The sequence below is a fragment of the Monodon monoceros genome, unplaced genomic scaffold (assembly GCF_005190385.1).
Source record: "Monodon monoceros isolate NGI ecotype Baffin Bay Population unplaced genomic scaffold, NGI_Narwhal_1 Super_Scaffold_7, whole genome shotgun sequence".
Taxonomy (NCBI): domain Eukaryota; kingdom Metazoa; phylum Chordata; class Mammalia; order Artiodactyla; family Monodontidae; genus Monodon; species Monodon monoceros.
The window spans coordinates 66,227,049-66,246,274 of record NW_021703784.1 but is presented as its reverse complement, the minus strand read 5'-3'; the positions used below and the strand labels follow the sequence as shown (position 1 = coordinate 66,246,274).

The 19,226-nt window shown below is 37.2% G+C and overlaps 1 protein-coding gene across 1 annotated transcript in view; it reads left to right on the top strand.

The window, feature by feature from the left end:
• RRAS2 (RAS related 2) overlaps nt 1-18,629 on the top strand; it is a 71,210-nt gene extending 52,581 nt beyond the window's left edge. Inside the window, exons 2-6 of the mRNA XM_029208779.1 lie at nt 3,075-3,162; nt 4,077-4,179; nt 4,352-4,460; nt 14,788-14,906; nt 17,131-18,629. Of these exons, the coding sequence (XP_029064612.1) occupies nt 3,075-3,162; nt 4,077-4,179; nt 4,352-4,460; nt 14,788-14,906; nt 17,131-17,218 (507 nt within the window). The 3' untranslated portion in view covers nt 17,219-18,629. The remainder of the gene's footprint in view (nt 1-3,074; nt 3,163-4,076; nt 4,180-4,351; nt 4,461-14,787; nt 14,907-17,130) is intronic.
• The last annotated feature ends 597 nt before the right edge of the window (nt 18,630-19,226 follow it).

Below are 19,226 nucleotides of genomic sequence, written 5' to 3'. Positions count from 1 at the left end.
AGAGCTGGGGCTTCCCTGGTGGCGCAGTGGTCGAAAGTCCGCCTGCCGATGCAGGGGACGCGGGTTCGTGCCCCGGTCTGGGAAGATCCCACATGCCGCGGAGCGGCTGGGCCCGTGACCCATGGCCGCTGAGCCTGCGCATCCGGAGCCTGTGCTCCGCAACGGGAGAGGCCACCACAGTGAGAGGCCCGCGTACCGCAAAAAAAAGGGCTGGATCCTATAAGCAGTGGGGAACCATTTATGCATTTTATAGAGGTATAATTTGTATATGTACAAAAAAGTGCACACATCTTAAATGTACTGCTTGATGAGGTTTTTACATATGTATATACTTGTGTAGTTACTGCTCAAACCCAAAAAATATTTCCAGAACTCCAGATGGGGAGCTTTATCTTGATACACAACATTTTGGATGCCAAGTTTGGTCTGTGGTATAACTAGGGTTGGAATTATAACAGCTGTTCCTGGTATTAGCACATCTTTTTACTTGAATAAAAATGTTAGTTCATGCCATTTAATCACCTGACAGGAACACTGCACTGACTAACGTTTATTAATCATCAGTGTGCCTTGGTGCTTTATATTCATGACTTCGCTTGATCTGTTCCGTGGGGTTTTGTTACTCGCCTGTTTTACAGATGCTGAAGGTTAAAGAGGTAAAGTAACTTGCCTTAGGTTCTACAGCTAGAAGGTAGCAGAGTTAGAATTAAATCCAGGACTGCCCGTCATCAGAGACCGATTTCTTGTTGGTGATCTGCTGCCTCAAATATCTGGGGCCCAGGTTTAAGTAACAAAAATGTTATGTCTTTGTGGTAGGAGGTAATGATTATCTTTCTTACCTGCACACGATGATTGCTGTTTTTAGGCACATTATAACCTGTGGCTTATTAGAATTTTGAGAGGGAAAGGGATCTTTGATTCTGTGACAGTCAGGCCTCAGAGTAATGTTCCTTAAGATGGATCTTTATGAGGGAGGATGATGCTGTGAGGATGGCTCTTTAAAATCTATATGTAGCAAGGCCTCTACGCATTTTGAAAATAGGACACAACAAAGATGAAATGTAGACCTAAATATCCAGAAATTCCAACAATTAATTTGTCTTAAAAATTAATGAGTGGAATAAATGCATGCCGGTGGTAGTGAAGTGGCAAAATTCTTATAACATTAAGATTGTATTTCAAGAGCTAAGACATCCAAAGAAAATATGAAACTTCCACAGTCACAGAAAGGAAAAACAGTTTATTTTAACTGCCCTCAAAGTTGCTCGAACCAACCATCCTCTGTACGTGTTATTTTTTTAAATTTGGTATCACAATGCAAAAAAACCCATCACATTGCGAGAGTTCTAGCTATTATACATGACTTGGACATTTGAAAATATATATTTAATATTTGTCCATTGTGTTTTCAGACACAATGGGAGGGACATTTTGGCACGTTTAGGCATAACTTGGCAGTAGTCAATGAATCTTAGGTTTTACAAGATGAAAGCATGGCAAGAAGTGTCAGATTACTATGGAGAAACATGTTGCAGGAAACTAATCTTAAGATATAAATAGCATGCTTTATCCAGCTTGCTTGGTGAAAGACTGCTGTTTTGTGTTGTTTAGAGTAGTGGATACAAAGAATATTGTTATTGCCAGTTGTATTTACTTTTTGAAGAGGTGTGGGTGCCGGAAAGTCAGTTCAGGATTGTTTTGATATCTGTGTATTTTTAACTGGGGCTGGGGTGGTGATGGAGATGGCTTTCTACTCGAAGCTGCTCCTGTTGGTAAATGTTTCTGTTTTTAATAGACGTTGTTTAATAAATCATGCATTTAAATGAAGCCATCAAAAGGGAAATAGGATTATGGATACCGAATTCTGTAATTAAAGTTAATCCAAAAATATAAATAAAAAATAGAAGGTGTCATTCACAAATAAAATAAATATGTAGAGTCATGGTAGGGAGGCAGATCAGTCTCCCTCCCCCCCGCCAAACCAGGAGTTTCTTTGCTGTCCTGTTCAGAGTGCCTACTTCTGAGTAGCTTTCTGGTGTTTGTACAGCTCACCATGCAGGGCTTGCCACTTAAGAACGATATGTTCCTGGAGCCAGCAGGTCCGGCTTCCAGGAGCCCTTGCCTGAAGAGTGACTGAACACCTTTGGTGCGTGTTCCTAGCATCAAGCTGCCTTCTTCCAAGTCATCCCTCAGATTTTGTAATGAGCCTAGTGGCAAAACAGGCTGTGAGGAAGTCAGTCAAGAGAGAGAGAGAGCGAAGGAGATACTCAGAACTGATGTCAGTGTCCTAGTTAGTGCCCTTTTGTATGAAGGGGGAAATAAGTTGTCTTTCAGATTCTTTTTAAAACCTTTAAAAAAAGATTGTGAAATGTAATATACAAACATTAAGTGGTTCGCTAAGACTCTTCTCTTCTTACTCTGCTACCTTAACTGCCCTCCTTCTGGTGATGATATCATAAGATAACAGTGGGGTGGCTTTGCTAACAGAAGAAGAAATAGAAGTTAAAATGAAAAACTAACAAAAATATTAGTGAAAGAATAAGTTTGAGATCCACAAAGATGAAAAAAATCGTGAAATCATTTCCTCAGGATAATACACAAGGCAGCTGAAAGGGAACTCTAAGACAAGGTGTGCGAAAAGTGGAGAAAAGATGAGGCATTGAATCAGGCAGACTTTGTGTTATCCTGTTTGTTTCAAACTGCTTTGTTCTAAGGACTGATGCCTGCCATCGGGTTGCAGATAGACCTGAATTATAGCTTACTGTGTTTTTCTAGTTTTTCTGGAATTAGAGATCTAGAGTCTTAGGTGTATATAAGTTATTATGAAAAAAAAAAAGATCTACTGCAGTAGATCTTTTACAGTCTTCTTGCATATTTCAGGTATGAAAATTCAGGGATATTTAGTACCCTTTCTCTACTTGAAACCTGCTCGGAATAGACTTCATTTAATGGGGAATTGACATAGTAGGATAAACCTTAATACAGTGAAATTATTTTGATTAATTCTGGATAAAGTTACATTGGTACTTGGGCAGGTAAACATAAATTTTAAAATAAGGTTCTTTTTCTTACAGTCCTATTTCGTAACGGATTATGATCCAACCATTGAGGATTCCTACACAAAGCAGTGCGTGATAGATGACCGGGCAGCCCGGCTAGATAGTAAGTAATCTTCCTTTATTTGATGGTTCACGTATCATATTTTTAAAAGTAAGCTTTGATGTTTTGCTAGGTTAAATACTGCAATTGAAGTGTTAGATGATCTTGAATATAAGCCCATCTCTTTCATTAGTTTTGATTGATGAATCTGCATATTAGGCAATTTAAATATTCCTCAGTAAATGTTATGTGAAATAATTGGATTGAGCTTGTTCTGGTGAAATTGGTCATGTCACTGTAACTTGCTGAAGTTGTGTTTGTTGGGACATTTGGAAAAAACATGAGGTTTTGGCTCTTCCTACCTTTTGATGAAGGCTGAAATGGGTGAAGTAAATATAGAAAAGCTTCAACATTTGCTAACTTGCTTAGAGTTTATAGCACAGAGGCCTTAGCAAATAGTGTTTTGTGCTTGGCTAAACTTTCCACCTCTCCACAAAAGAAAGCCCTTTTCTTTTAACTTGTATGATTCTTTTATTCACAGAGATCAAGAAATACATTAGCATCTGTACATTCAGTATGGTATTTGGGGGGTGGGGTAGACCAGCATTTCTTTCTTGAATTTACAGGTATCTTTTTCACTTCTTTTCATGGAGGAGGTAAACATCCAAGAGACTTCAGAGGTTATCTGACTGTCTGCCTAGGTGTATTTGATATTCTTAACCTTGTAATTGCTATGCTAATATAGTCTAAGTACAAAATCAACCTGCACTGATGAAGATAACTCTGAAACTGTCTGCCATTAGAATATATTTGTCTTTAGCATTGAATAAAGTACTAAAAGGAGAATGCCATTTTTTAAATTATACTAAGTATGGTGTGCTCCAGAGGACCCAGTTTAACTGGGCCTGCCCTTGTGAGGAAGCCATTTTTGTAAGATGAAAACACGAACATAATTACATTTCTTGTTTTTTCTTTAGTTCTGGATACAGCGGGACAAGAGGAGTTTGGAGCTATGAGAGAACAGTATATGAGAACTGGCGAGGGTTTCTTGTTGGTCTTTTCAGTCACAGATAGAGGCAGGTTTGTATCAATATTCAATTGCAGGTCTCCTGTTCATGTCTAGATCACTGTTTCATTGAATTTGCATTCTTATTTTTATAGAAAAAGGAAAAGTAGTAAAGTAGTAAATGGAGCATGGGACTCTGAATTCTGATAGTTGACCAAATTGATTAATTTGTTTTTGTGTTTTTAGTTTTGAAGAAATCTATAAGTTTCAAAGACAGATTCTCAGAGTAAAGGATCGTGATGAGTTTCCAATGATTTTAATTGGTAATAAAGCAGACCTGGATCATCAGAGACAGGTGAGAAGGAATTTTGCTATTGGGAAGCCAATTATTTGTAATCATGTAAGTGAACAGATATGTTTAATGAGAAAGTGCCATGATCAAAAACACTGTGCTGAGTGTGGCACACTGGATTTTATAGAGGTCCTATGATAGGTGACAAATAAAAAGGAAGTAGATTTGGGGACGTTACATTTTTACATAGTATACAGAACTTCAGTGGACTCTATAAGCCAGCAAGTATTTGCACCAGCTCCATTCACATGTTGTAATTTCTTAGGTAACACCCACAGCTCTAATTCAGTTAGATACTCCTAAACTTACCTGTAATTCAGTATTAATGCTAAATTACCTCATTTAGAGAATGATTTTGATTTAAATTACAGTATTTGGGTTTTTCCTAAGTCCCATTAATGACTGAATTTTCCGTTAATTCTTCACATGGGCAGCTCTAACACCAGTAACCTGCAGGACAATAATATTTTTAGTATTTAGTTGCAGGCTTGTTTATACTCACTTGTTCTTTACCCACTTATTTCACATACAATTTAAAAAATTTTTGGTAAATATTGGCCTCATCTTTCTGTGAGGGAGGGGAGCAAGTTCAGATATAAATTAATGGAGGCTCTGCATTATTTGGGGGTTCTTTTGGTGTCTTCATTTCTTTTAGGTCTTTAGTCTCTATCCCACATCTGGAATACAATTGTTTAAATACTTAATTTTTGCCAGTATTTAAGTTCTCTTGTTTCTATATAACCTTGTGTTAACAGATTTTTGTGTTAACAGATTTTGATTGAAAGTGCAAACATCAGGAAAAATTGGTTGACAAACAGCATTGAGGATAGCCTTCCATTTTGTAGTTAACTATTATTTAAAATATAATCTTTGATTTGTGTGCTCTATTTGTAAATTTTGTTGAAGGTATATCAAGTTTAAAGCATGAACTTAAGAGAATGATATTGTTCTAATGCTAAGGTTTAGAAATGTTTACCTGTTGTAGAATGAATTTTACTGTCAGACCTCTTTCAAATCTGAATTATTATAAACTTAAGGTGAAAACATTCAATCTTCATTTCAAACCAGTATAAGCTGTTGGAAGTAATTTAGGATATGACATTGCTCACATCTTAAAACCTGGAGTAGACAGTCCCATCTTTTTTTTTTCTCATTTATATTTTATTTTTGGGGGACCATTTCCTTCAGTGTTTCTGAATCTAATTATGTTTATTAAATATTGCCCAGTAGAACCTTTTTACTGCTCTTCTCAGTCCTTTCTAGTACTAGAAACACTTTTAGATGTCGTTGGATCTGGGGAATAATGGCAAAGTAACTCTGCAGGGAGCAAGCAGTTCTTGCCCTATCTAATGCTAGATAGATATGTTTCCTGCTGTGATTTTTCTCAAACTTTTTTACGGTGGTAACTCCAGTAAAGGAGTAAGTGGTAGGCCTGGGGTGAGGTGGGAGCCTTCTATAGTTTAGGCAAGATTAGGGAGAACAGAGGAAAGGGAGTATGTCCATCAGAACTAAACAAGCCTTGCTATGATTAGCTTGGGGGCAAGGGGCCTGTATGAGTTACTTTTAAGTCATTTATATATTGAAGATTGCCAGTATTTGGAGTGTGGTTTCCATCTGTCTGCAGATATTAACATATTGTGGCACTTTGGCTTTGTTTTTACCATAGATTTATAAATTTTTCTTCTAAGTTTTTTCTTTTTATAAAAGTAATAGATTTCAGAGTAAAATAAGAAGAAGGTGGTAAAAGAAGCAATATAGGGGATGATAAGTTTAATATTTCCATCACCTTAAAGATAGGCAATTAGCTTGGAGTAAGTTCTTAATTTCTCTGCTTTAAAACATATACATAGACATTAAGTACTATGTACATGCTGAAAAGTTGAAATGTATATATATCCAAGGGAGAAAAGCAAATGGCTGAAAACTGACTGCTTAGTTTTCTGCTCGTTCCTATAGATTCTCCTCTCTGAAAGATAGGCACAAAGAAACATTTTATTCCTCCCATGCTTTGTCTTCTCTTTTCTAGGTTCCTTCACCCTGCACTCAGGCGTAAAAGTCATCATCATTACTCTTATGTGGGAGCCTTTAGTGCTGACTGGAAATCCTACTACATTTCTCTAGTCTATTCATTTCCCACTTGTTTGGATGATTATTACTTACTTTCTATTTTTAAATTAATAACACTTTCTTCCCCTTCCTCGTCCTCAGCAGATTGATGATGAGTGGTATTTTCCTATTTCACTGAGATATTTTTACATGTTCCCACTTCCACATGCACTAACCTAAGGGCACGTATGCCCCATTAATTCTGCTTCCTGCCACTTGCATGGATAAACTTCACCTCCCTGACCAGCCTCTCTGATAGGCACTGAAGCCCGTCCGTTGCTCCTCGTGGGCATCACCCCAGCAATTGTTCCATCCAGGTGTTCCATTTCTCTCCTGCATGATTATTCCCATCAGCTTGCGACATGCTACAATGCTCTCACCTTTAAAACAAAAAGTAATAACCACGGCAAAAGCTAATCTCACATTCCTCCCCGAGAACCTTTTTTGCTGCTCCTCCTAGTAAGCAGAACTCCTTAGAAGCGTTATCTTCACTCTACTTCCTTTCCTTTCTTTTTCTTGTTTGCACTGACTGCAGGCATGTAGCACCTGGTCAAGGTCACCACTTGCGCAGATGTAACATTTGACACAGTTGCCCACACTTTCCTTTTTGAAACACTTTGTTTACTTAGCTCTGGAACTCCATTCCCTATGCATCCTCCCCCCTCCCCTCTCCTTTTGTTGGTACTTCCTTGTCTTTCTCAGGTGTCTTAGGGCTCAGGCACACTCTCTTCTGTATACATTCTGTGTCCTGGATGTACAAAGACAAACATGCCTTACCCCTCCAAGCCTTGAGGGCCATACTCAGTGCAGTTGAAATTGAGATGCTGTACTAAAGGTTTTTACCTTTTAGAAGTCTCTTCAGAATTAAAGATGATGTTCTGTAATGCCTTGGCACCCTTACTTGCTCTACCAACTGATCCTGGACAGGCCACAGGCACCTCATAATAACTTCTTCCACTTGTTTGCAAATGCTGACTCTTTGGTCATCTCTTTAGGTCAGTGACCAGTCTGGCTTGCTCTTAGTTGCTGATCAGCTTGTTCTTTTCTGCCTTTGTCTTAGGCTCTACCCTTTGGACTTTCTCTAGCTTCTAGCCCGTTTTCTCTTACATAGCAAATGCCAGTTCCCCATGTTCTTTGAATTTGTGGGTCAGCCCTGGGCATTCCTACTACTGCTCCTGAGATTCTGAACACATCAGGGACGGGAGATAAGCCAGAAGAGGCTTTGCCTATTTCCTTTTGACTTCTGTATCTCTGTGGACTTGCTTCATCCACCCACCTATTCATCCAGTTTTTTATAGAACACTTTCTAGGCACTTATGACAGAGCGGTAGAAAAAACAAGGTCACCGAAATAAAGAGAGGTCTGTAGAATTTGAATGGCAGTGTTACCACATACCTGGGCCCTTAGAGATACATTGATCATTTTGTTTATTCTGTCAGAGGTATAGGAAGAAAATATGGGTAAATGATTTACTTGCCCTTGCTAAAATGTAAACATAGGTAAATATGACAACATATTGATTCTGAAATTTCATACAGCAGCTGTGTGTGGGCTTGGACTGTGGACTTCATGATAGCTCTGATTTCAAGTTCCTTGTCCTTGACTCAACCTCGTCTAGAAGTCAGTGGTTTTATGCCTTTTAAAAAAAATTTGTTTTTGCTTTTCCCCCTTTTACTTCTCCTGGCTTGCCTCAGTTTCTCCCTTTCCTGTCCCCCTTGTTAGGTACTTAATTTCTACTGGCCACCATTAATTCGAGAAAGGAGCCCATTACACTTATAACAATAGATTACTTAAGTGTATTAATCCCCACTCCTCTTATCTGTCAGTACCTTGACCACAATGTGCCCTGCAGCCTCCCAGGAAAAAGAACCCTCTCCCCCCAACAATAGAGTAAGGGTCTTCTCTGGCCTTACCTGTTGGTGTGCCTTGTCTGCAACTGATTCACTTTGTTACAAAGCAGAAACTAACACACCATTGTAAAGCAATTATACTCCAATAAAGATGTAAAAAAAAAAAAAAAAAAAAAAAAAATTTGTAAGCGCCATGACGGCTTCTCAGTTTTGACCACTTAGTTTTGTTCATGTTTTGTCCTTAGCACAGAGAACAAAGGTATGCACTCAGTATACAGTTGCTGAATGAATGAATCAAGGCATCAGTGAATCAAGATGTGGTATTAATATGATGACTCTTTCTACATAATAGATATTTTTGAAAAACAAAACAAGTTTTGCTTCTGTAAACTTAGGTTATTCATTAACTCAACACATCCCTAAGTGACTATGGCAGATGTTGTACTCTATTCTTACTAAACTTAGTTTGTTTAATAAAGCTGCTCTCATCATTCCCATTTTGCTCTTCTCTATTTAGAAATAGGTAGTATTAGATAAACTCATGTTATTGTGGATTTTCACAGATATTCATTTGTGCCTTAGAACTGAGTCCCACTGGAGGTTCCAAAATGTAAATCTGAATTTCTTGCATCAGGTTCACCTTTGTTGTTTAAAACAAAACATTTCTGGTAGCACTCAGACCTACTAAACCAGAATATCCAGGCTTAGGATTTGGTATCTTTGTAAAATTCTCTGGGTTGGGGAACCTCTGGGAAATCCTTGTTTGTGTAGCTTTCAATCTTTTGTTGATTTCTGGCTTCACAGTGTTTTGGCTTTGGTACATGTGGTGTTCTTTTTGTCATATTTTTTTCCTTTGGTGGTAGTGATGCTATCTGTCTTCGTTAAAAGTGCTACACCAGTAAGCTCATAAGCAGCTTTATGTGTGGTTAGAGATTTCTTGACCAGAAATGTGTGTATGAACTTTGCTGACCTCGATTCCTGGAAGACTGATGTAAGACCGTGCTTTAAAAATAAATAAATGAAGCACATAGACAGTCTTAGCCGTGGGATTGTTTTATCATCTAGACCATTAATTTTTCTCAATTGTATAAAGATAGGTCATTTGCTGTTTCCCTCTGGCCGAATTACATTATGTAGGTGGGATAGGGCAAGGTAGCTTTCTAAAGAATAATTGAGCAGAAATACAAGGAACAAAATTCTTAAGGACATATATTTCCCTCCCCCAATCAAATTATATTAGTAGAGTAAGTAATTGATTAAGACTGACATGTCGCAAAAATTTATTTTTACTTCTTTTATATCTCTTTTCTTTCACTTCAAGATGTAATTTTACTTCAAGGAATTTTATGTCAACTTTTCTTAAAAAGAATTGTCCTTTCTAAATTGGTGGCTCTGTAAAGATTTATTTTCCTACTTGGCTTCCTTACTTATTGTTAATTGCTTGCTTGATTTGATTGATTGATATTTCAAACCATAGGCCTTATGGTACCTGTGCTGTTTTGAAGAGAGGCAGGATAGATTTTAAAGTTACATAAACTTGGGTATACTAATACTATGTAGAACCTGCCTGCCACTCTTTCGGAATACAACAGAGTATAAACTGTTATGAAGTAATTGTTAGATGTATATGCATTAATGTAATGGCCTAATGATATTGCATTGAAGGTGCTGAATTTTGAGAATATAAAATTAAATTAGGAGAACAAGCTACCTGAAAGGATTAGAGGGAATAATACCTTGAGCTAAAACAGGGCCCAGGAATATTCTAATCAGCCAGAGTGTCAAACCTGATAATTCCTGGGGTATCAAATAGTGCATTGAGAAGGGTTTTGTTCTAGTAGTGGGGCAAAATCAGCCTTAGATGTAATGCTGTTCTGGTACTGTACAATAGAAAGGATCAAACTTTCCGAATAATTGCATCCCAGAAGAAAGCTCAGGAATATTTATAGGAATACAAATTATCCAGAACTCAATAGGTAAAAATCTAGTAGCCACGCATCCACTCAAAACTTACCAAGCATGTAAAGCAGCAGGAAAATATGACCCATAATAAGGAGAAAAGACAGTGAATAGAAACAGATCCAGAGATGACATAGATGATAGAGTTGGTGAGCAGAGAAATTAAAATGGTTATTATTACCATATACCATATGTTCAAGAAGCTAGAGAAAAGACTGAATATTGACTATGTTAAGTAGAGACATGGAAGATGTAAAAAGATCAAAATCAAACTTCTGGAAATTAAAACTACAATGTCTGAGATGAAAAATACACTGGATGGGATTAACAGCAGAAGTAACGGCTGAAAAATTTCTAAATTTGATGAAAACTTACAAAGCTCAACAAACCCTGAGCACGAGAAATATGAAGTAAAACTACAAGGCACATTATAATGAAATTGCTTAAAAGCAGTGATAAAGAGAAAAAACTGAAAAGTAACCAGAGGGAGAGAAACATTGCGTACAGAGGATCAAAGATAAGGATGACAGCAATCACACTGTTTCTCACAGGAGACGATGCAAAGAAGATAGTGGCACAGCATCTTCCAGGTACTGAGAGAAAAAACTCATCTGAAAATTTACTTCAGAAACAAAGGTGAGGGCCTCCCTGGTGGCGCAGTGGTTGAGAGTCCGCCTGCCGATGCAGGGGATACGGGTTCGTGCCCTGGTCTGGGAAGATCCCACATGCCGCGGAGCGGCTGGGCCCGTGAGCCATGGCCGCTGAGCTTGTGCGTCCGGAGCCTGTGCTCCGCAACGGGAGAGGCCACAACAGTAAGAGGCCCGCGTACCGCAAAAAAAAACAAAAACAAAGGTGAAGTAAAGACTTCTCCCAGATAAACAAAAAGTGAAAGAATTTATTACCAGCAGACCTACATTAAAAGAAATGCAAAAAAGAAGGAAAACCATACCGAATGGAAATCTGGATCTATACAAAGAAATGAAGAACACCTTTACCCATTTATGTGGGTAAATATAAATTACTTTTATTGTTATTTAAATCTCCTGAAAACATAACTGGATGTTTAAAGCAAAAATAATAACAATGTATTCTAAAGTAATAGGTAACAGTAATAAAAAGAGCAGGAGGGAGAAACATACTATTGTTATAAGGTTCTTAAACTATACATGGATTGACATAATATCATTTGAATTAGACAGTGATGAGTGACACATGTATATTATAAACTCTAAAGCAATTATAAAAATAACATAATAGGTACATAGTTTATTAGCCAACAAAGAAGACCAAATGCAATCATAGAAACAATGCAGTTAACCGAAAAGAAGGCAACTTTTGATAAGTAGAACAAAGAATAAATGGGATGGTTAGGAAACAAATTTCAAGATGACCCAACTATAGCAATAATCACATTAAACTTAAATAGTGTGAACACCTCAATTAAAAGGCAGACATTGTCAGATTGGATAAAAAGCAAGACCCTACAAGAAATCTACTTTCAACGTAAAGATACAAATAGGTGAAAAGTACAAAGGATGGGATAAGGTATACCATGCTAATACTAATGAAAGAAAAGTTGAAGTGGCAATATAAATATCAGACTAAGTAGATTTCGGAGCAAATACTATTACTAGGAATAAAGAGGATCATTTCATAATGATAAAGAGATTAATTCATCAAGAGAACTTAACAATCCTAAACATTCATGTAATGAATAACAGCTTCAAAATTCTTAAAGCAAAAATGGGAAGAACAAAAAAAAAAAATGGGAAGAACAGTTATAGTCAGAAGTTTCAGCACCTCTCTCAATAACTGAGCAAGTAGAAAGAAAATCAGTAAGGATATAGATGGTTTGAATAACACTGTTGGGCAACTTATCCTAACTGACGTTTCGTAAACACTCCACTGAACAACAGCAGAATATACATCTTTTGAAATGAGAATGGGTCATAGAACAAGTCTCAATACAGTTAAGGGGATTCTAGTCAGATGATGTATGATGATGTATGTTCTTTGACCACAGTGGAATTAAATTGGAAATAACAAAGATATCTAGGAGATCTCCAAATATGAGGAAATTAAGATACTTTTAATTTACCCTCAGTACAAAGAAAACACAGGACATTACAAAGTATTATGAGCTGAATGATAACTAAAACAGCATATCAAAATTTGTGGGGTGCTATTAAAGAAGTACCTATAGAGAAATTTATAGCATTAAATATTTGTATTAGGAAAAGAAAAAAGGTTTCAATTCAGTGACTAGCTTCTTACCTTAAGAACTGTAAGAAAAAGAAAGAGCAAATTAAAACCATAGTAATCAGAAGAAGTAAAATAATAAAGAATGGAAACCAATGAAATTGAAAATGGAAAAAACATAGAGAAGTAAATAAAAACCAAAAAGGGAGAGATAACCATCATTTCAAATCTTAGTAGATATTTAAAAGATAATAAGGAAATACTATAAACAACTTTATGCCAATAAATTCAGCAGGTTAGATGAAATAGACCTATTCCTTGAAAGGCACAAACTCAAGAAAAAAATAGATAAGCTGAGTAGTACTATATGTATAAGATAAATCCAATTTATTGTAAAAACCTTTCCTCAAAACTCCAGGCCCAGATGGATTCACTGGGCCAATTTTACTAAACTGATTTTGCTGAAACTATTCCAGAAAATTGAAGAGGAGAGAATTCTTTCCAACTCATTATATGAAGCCAGTATTACTCTGATACCAAATCAGACAAAGATATAAGAAAACTACAGTTCAATATTTCTCATAAACATAGATGTAAAAAATTTTTTTTTGATGTAAAATCTTTTAATTAAAATTTTAGTAAATAGAATTCAATATATGAAAAGAACAATGCATTATCACTCAAGTGGAGTTAATTCCAGGAACGCCATGTTGATTTAACAGGCGAAAGTGAATCAGTATAATTTATCATATTAACAGACTTTAAAAAGGAAAAATCATATGATCTCAACAGATGCAGAAGAAAAAAATTTGACAAAATCCAGCATCGGTTCCTGATAAAAATTCTTTATAAATGGAATAGTGAGGAACTTTATTAACCTGATAAAGGGCATCTGTAATAAAACCCTACAACCAACAGCTTACTTAATGGTGAAAGACCAAATGCTTTCTCCCTAAGATCAGAAACAAGTCAGAAGTACCGCCTCACCACTGCTGTCTTGGAGCTTCCAGGCAGTGAGGTAAGGCCAGAAAATGAATGAAAAAACATCCACATCAGAAAGGAAGCAACAAAACTGTCTTTATTAGCAAATGACATGATTGCTTATGTAGAAAAGCCTATGGAATTTACAAAAACAAAACAAAACAAACCCACCTAGATAAGTGAGTTTAGCATAGTTCCAGGTTCTAAGATAAAGATACAAAAGTTATGATTCTGTTTTGCAGAGAAAAATGTATATCATTGAAAAAAGATGAGAAGAATATGGTTCTGTATGGATGATAAGTTCCTAAATTTTCTTTTTTTTTCCTTTTTGCCCATCTGTAATTTTCTAACCTTGTGTAAGTGTTTACTTTTGTGGCAATGACAGCAGTGAAAGTCACTTTTTCAGAAATATGAATTTTCAGGCCCACTATATAAATATAGTTTAATAGTTGTAGGTAATTATCACTATTCCAACCCTCTACATTTAAGATATATATAGGGCATTTACTATATAGGGCTAATATTCAATTAGCCTTTTCTTACTCTGGCCTACCATTTATATGTCATCAGCAATGCCACCCTTCCCTGCCTACCTTCCTTCATTTCTCCATGTAAGGAAGGCATTGTGAGGGCTTGTGGTTCTATTCATTATTTTTTTCCCACATATTTATTGAGAGTCTTCCAAGTACCAGGTACTGGGGAATGCAGACGTGAAGAAGACCCCATGGCTTCTTGAGGCCTGCCCTGCTCTCCAGCCTCATCTCTTGCCATTTTCTCTCTTAGCTTATTGTATTCCAGCCACTCTAGGGCTTCTTTCAGTTTCTGGAACTTGCAGTGCCCTCATGCCTGCTGTTTCCATTGTCAGGGATACTTCTTCACCCTGACCCAACTCCATACACTTTACCTAAATATCACTTCCTCAGGGAAGCTTTCCCTGACCTGCTCAGCAGGGTTATACACTCCCATAGCACCTTGTACTTCCCAGAATTTGTCACTGTTGTATTTAGTACTTTTTGAGTAACCACTAGACTGACATCTTGCTTCTGTCATGTTCTGAGTTTTTCTGCGGAGGTGGGCTTCAGCACTATGAGTTAAGCTATTAAGTGTTTTGGTTCGTCTTAAGGCAAACCAGCTTGGTCTCTGGCTGGATTAACAGTGCAGCGTGTGGCCAAGCAGTAGATGGAGCAGATCTAATCGTTAATACTGTACCTCAAACACACCTCTTGAAATTTCAGGTAACGCAGGAAGAAGGACAGCAGTTAGCACGACAACTTAAGGTAACATACATGGAGGCGTCAGCAAAGATTAGGATGAATGTAGATCAAGCTTTCCATGAACTTGTCCGGGTTATAAGGTAAGCAAAACACATCCCAGAAGTTTGTTTTAGTTTATTGAATTTGATGGGTAGTCACATTATGCTTTTTAAAAAAATTAAGAAAAAAAATTACCATTAAATGTTTTTCGTAAGAAAGAGGAAATTGTATGTAGGAGTGATTCTTTTCTGGGAATCATTTTTGACATGGTATGTTAAAATTTTTAATTACGTACATAATTCTGGTTACTTCCTACATAAAAAGCCTAATTTTATTATATTGAAGTAGAGTACACATAGAGATTTTGAAAAGAATTGGTGCACCTTCCAAAGGTGGCGGTGGTGTGAAGATAGTGATGACAGCAGCTAACACTTGAGTGGTGGGTAGCCTCTGCCAGATCCTGTGCTAACTGCTTCACGTGCATTACTACATTTAATCCCCACCACAACCCAATAATGCCCCTACTCTCTGATGAGAAAACAGATACAGAGAGGTGAAATAATTTGAACATATTAAACGGCAGAGCTGGGACTTAAGTCCAGGTCTCTGATTCCAGAGCCTGTGCTCTTAGCTTTGCTTCCTACCCACTCCTCCCAGGCCACGAGGAAGCCAAGCAGTAGGGATTCAGCAGTCCCACAGCATATGAAGTATGATATCCAGACTTCATAGAGGTTTTCTGTTCGCTGGCCTAGGAGGCCTCTGTGGTTCAGAAAGTATTGCTGGGTTCCAAGAAGCTGGAGGCGGTGAGTGAGGTTGGCTGGAGTTGGTGTGTGTGAGAAAGAGTGAGTTGCTTTAGCAGGTGGGGTTTTGTGAGATTATTTTGGGTCTTGGTGGCTTGGCCTCTGTTTCATCCTCTGTTCTTAGTTCTGCTGTTTTCCCTGCTAGTTAGTTTGACAGGTATATGGAGTTAGTTCCTGTTAGTTGTACGTCTAAGGTGAATTGACATTTTGAGCTATGGGCTTCTACTTGTACTTTTTCTTAGCCCGTTACTAGGGCATTCTCTTTGTGGGGTGGAAAAGAGGATTGCTTTTTTTTTTTTTAGTAGTTTGTTAAAAATGCAAATTCGGTTTTTTTTTTTAATGAATACAGAGTTTCAGTTTTGCAAGATGAAAAGATTTGGGAGGTGGATAGTAGTGCACAACATTGTAAATATACGTAAAGCACTGAACTGTACACTTAAAAATGGTTAAGATGGTAAATTTTATGTGTATTTTACCTGCTCCCCCACCCCGAAACCAATGCCTTTTTTTTTTTTTTTTTTTTTTTTTTTTGGCCATGTTGGGTCTTCGTTGCTGCATGCGGGCTTTCTCTAGTTGCGGCGAGCGGGGGCTACTCTTCCTTGTGGTGGGCATTCTTCTCATTGTGGTGGCTTATCTTGTTGCAGAGCACGGGCTCTAGGCACACGGGCTTTAGTAGTTGTGTCACGTGGGCCCTAGAGTGCGTGGGCTTCAGAAGTTGTGGCGCGTGGGCTCGGTAGTTGCGGCATGTGGGCTCTAGAGCACAGGTTCAGTAGTTGTGGCGCACAGGCTTAGTTGCTACGTGACATGTGGGATCTTCCCAGACCAGGGATTGAACCCGTGTCCCCTGCATTGGCGGGCGGATTCTTAACCATTGTGCCACCAGGAAGTCCCACCAGTGCTTTTTAAAAATAATTTTTATTGCTTTTTTGAAATATTTAATCCTTGGTTTTGATCCTCAGAATTGATCCACATCCATCAGTCAGTCAGGAGTGAGGAGGGGGTACATGAGACTTTTTTGTGCCAGAGACTGTTAGACATTTGAACATAACAAAATCTTCTTTAATCCTCATAGCAACTGTGAAAGGTAGGGTTTTATTATCCCTCCTAAAAAAACACCCCTCAGAGAGGTCAACTAACTTGTTTAATACAGACTGTAGTTACGAAGTGGCAAAACCAGGATAGGAATGGCATACCTCATAAGGGCAGGTACTCTAGTGATGGATGTTCATTCCTAAGGATACCTTAGAGTCATGGAATTTCAAACTGGGAAGGGAATTTAGAGGTTGTTGAATTCAGCATCTCACCTAATTGAATACTCACCCATAAATGAAACTCAGACAGCTTTGCTTATGCTCATGTTGAAGCATTTGTACCTCCCTGCCCCCAAAGATTTGCTTTGACTCCCTAGTTGAAATTTAACATTGAAAAGCATATGCACATAAACCAGACTCATCCAACAATAACCTGCATTTATAATAATGTATTACCAAAAAGTCAATTATCTATAGGTTTTTCTATCTTACAGGAAATTTCAAGAGCAGGAATGTCCTCCTTCACCAGAACCAACACGGAAAGAAAAAGACAAGAAAGGCTGCCACTGTGTCATTTTCTAAGAATCCCTTGAATTTTAGCTACCAACTGCCAGGAAAAGCCCTCATCTTCTCCTTCTCTCCTTACAGTTTACATCATGTTGGTACCTTTCTAGCCTTAGATAAATGATCACCGTGGTAGCCTTAGACCAAGAAGCTGGCTAATCCTTTCCATGAAGCTGATCCAATGGTCAGTCAAGACAGATTTAAAGGAAACACTAAGGCTGCTTCAAAGATTATCTGATTCCTTTAAAATGGATATCTATATACACAGACACATTCTTTTTTTAAGGGCTTACTTTTAATAGGGATGGATCAGTTTTGGAACCTAAGCTGTTTGCCAAGCTGAAGTCATAGGTTGTGAAATAACTTTTAACTTCTGGAATCATATTGCCTACTGTTACTCTAAATAGAAACATAGGGAGTTTTAAAAAAATGTGAATTTTTGCCTATCTCTAAAAATTTTGATGTCAACTTTAGTTAACCTTAAATACACTGAATTGAATCCACAAAAGTGAGACATCTCAGACCTTTACTGATGCTATAGCCTTTTGTTTTCCAGTGGCCAAAATACCAAAATGCCTACTGTATTTATAGGTTAAAAACTGCGTGTAAAGCCTTTACTATTATTCCTAAAGATAATATTCTGTGTGGCCAAATATTTGGACTCATTCTGGACTTAGGCATTTTAGGGTTCTTGGTTTTTTAATTTAACTCTTTTCACAGCCATGTTGAGAGTAAAAATAAATAATTTCTGTCTGTCTTCCTTTTCAAGTATTTCTGGATAAGGGATTCAAAAAAACTAAAACTGTTTTTGTTTGTAATATAAAATATGGAATTGATCTTTCCAGGGTCAGAGATGATTAATGTTTTGCTATATACTTTTATACATTATTTTCTTATCAAACTAGTTAACAAGTATTTTTATATGTTTGTAAGCAAATATGCTTTCACAGCATACCTTGTGTATATGTAAAGATAAGTATTTAATTCTCACTTCACTTTTAGCTGACAAAGGAAAAAAAGTGAAAACTACAGAAACTGTGGTAGAACCTTACATGCTGTTCTGGTCCTGGTTGTACCCACCTTTGGCCAGTCACATAGCTACTCAAGAAACCTTCCCAATAGAGTACAACAGGATGAGAATCTGAAATCACTTCCGATATCCCCTACTAGATATTGACTGCTATATCAAGTAGTAAATGGTAAAACTTTTAATTGACAATTAGTATAACTGTGGGTGACTTCTGATTTTGTTTTTAATTCTGTGGATTGTGTTTAAACAATTCAAAAGTATGTTCCTGATTTTGAGATACTAAGTGGTATTGCACAGTTGTCACTTTATTGAATGTGTACAACAGTTCCATGAAGATTATAAAGCATACCCTTGTATAGCTTCAGGTGCTAGAATTAAAATTGATCTGTTATCACAAGATGATGCTTGATGACTTGTTATTTTGGTGGTTTATTGAAGGAATGAGTGTTGGAGGAAACTTATTTTCATAGCTCTATGCCTTTTCCTGAGGATTTGAATCTAAGATCAATACTGGTTATTTAGTAGGTGAACTTGAAGTGAAATGGCTTGGTGTTTTTAGTGATTTCCTGAATATTTTCTTAAGTCTTTGTTTCTTTAACCTTTTCTATGAAGTGCTCCTGACAGAGATTTCTCACTGTAGAGGGGAGAGGAGGGTGAATACATACACATATACTCTCTCTGGGTATGATGCCTAAAACAGCTGAAGCAAAGCACATAAATTTATTTGAATGTTAGTTAAAATTACTGCCCAGGAAGATACCACATTTATCCCCTGGCTTTTGGTGCTATAGCACTATCTTGTATCCTTGTTAGTACTTTCAGTTGGGGAAGTTTTTTTTATTTATCGTTGGTAACTTCAGATAATAAGAGGTAGTCTATACAACATTCATATTTAGTGGGAAACCTTTTATTTTGTTCTGAGTAGATGATTTATAACAAAGCAGCCTAAAAGTTAAATTTTGTTATCTCAGTTTACTTTTTTTCTCTCTGTGCTTT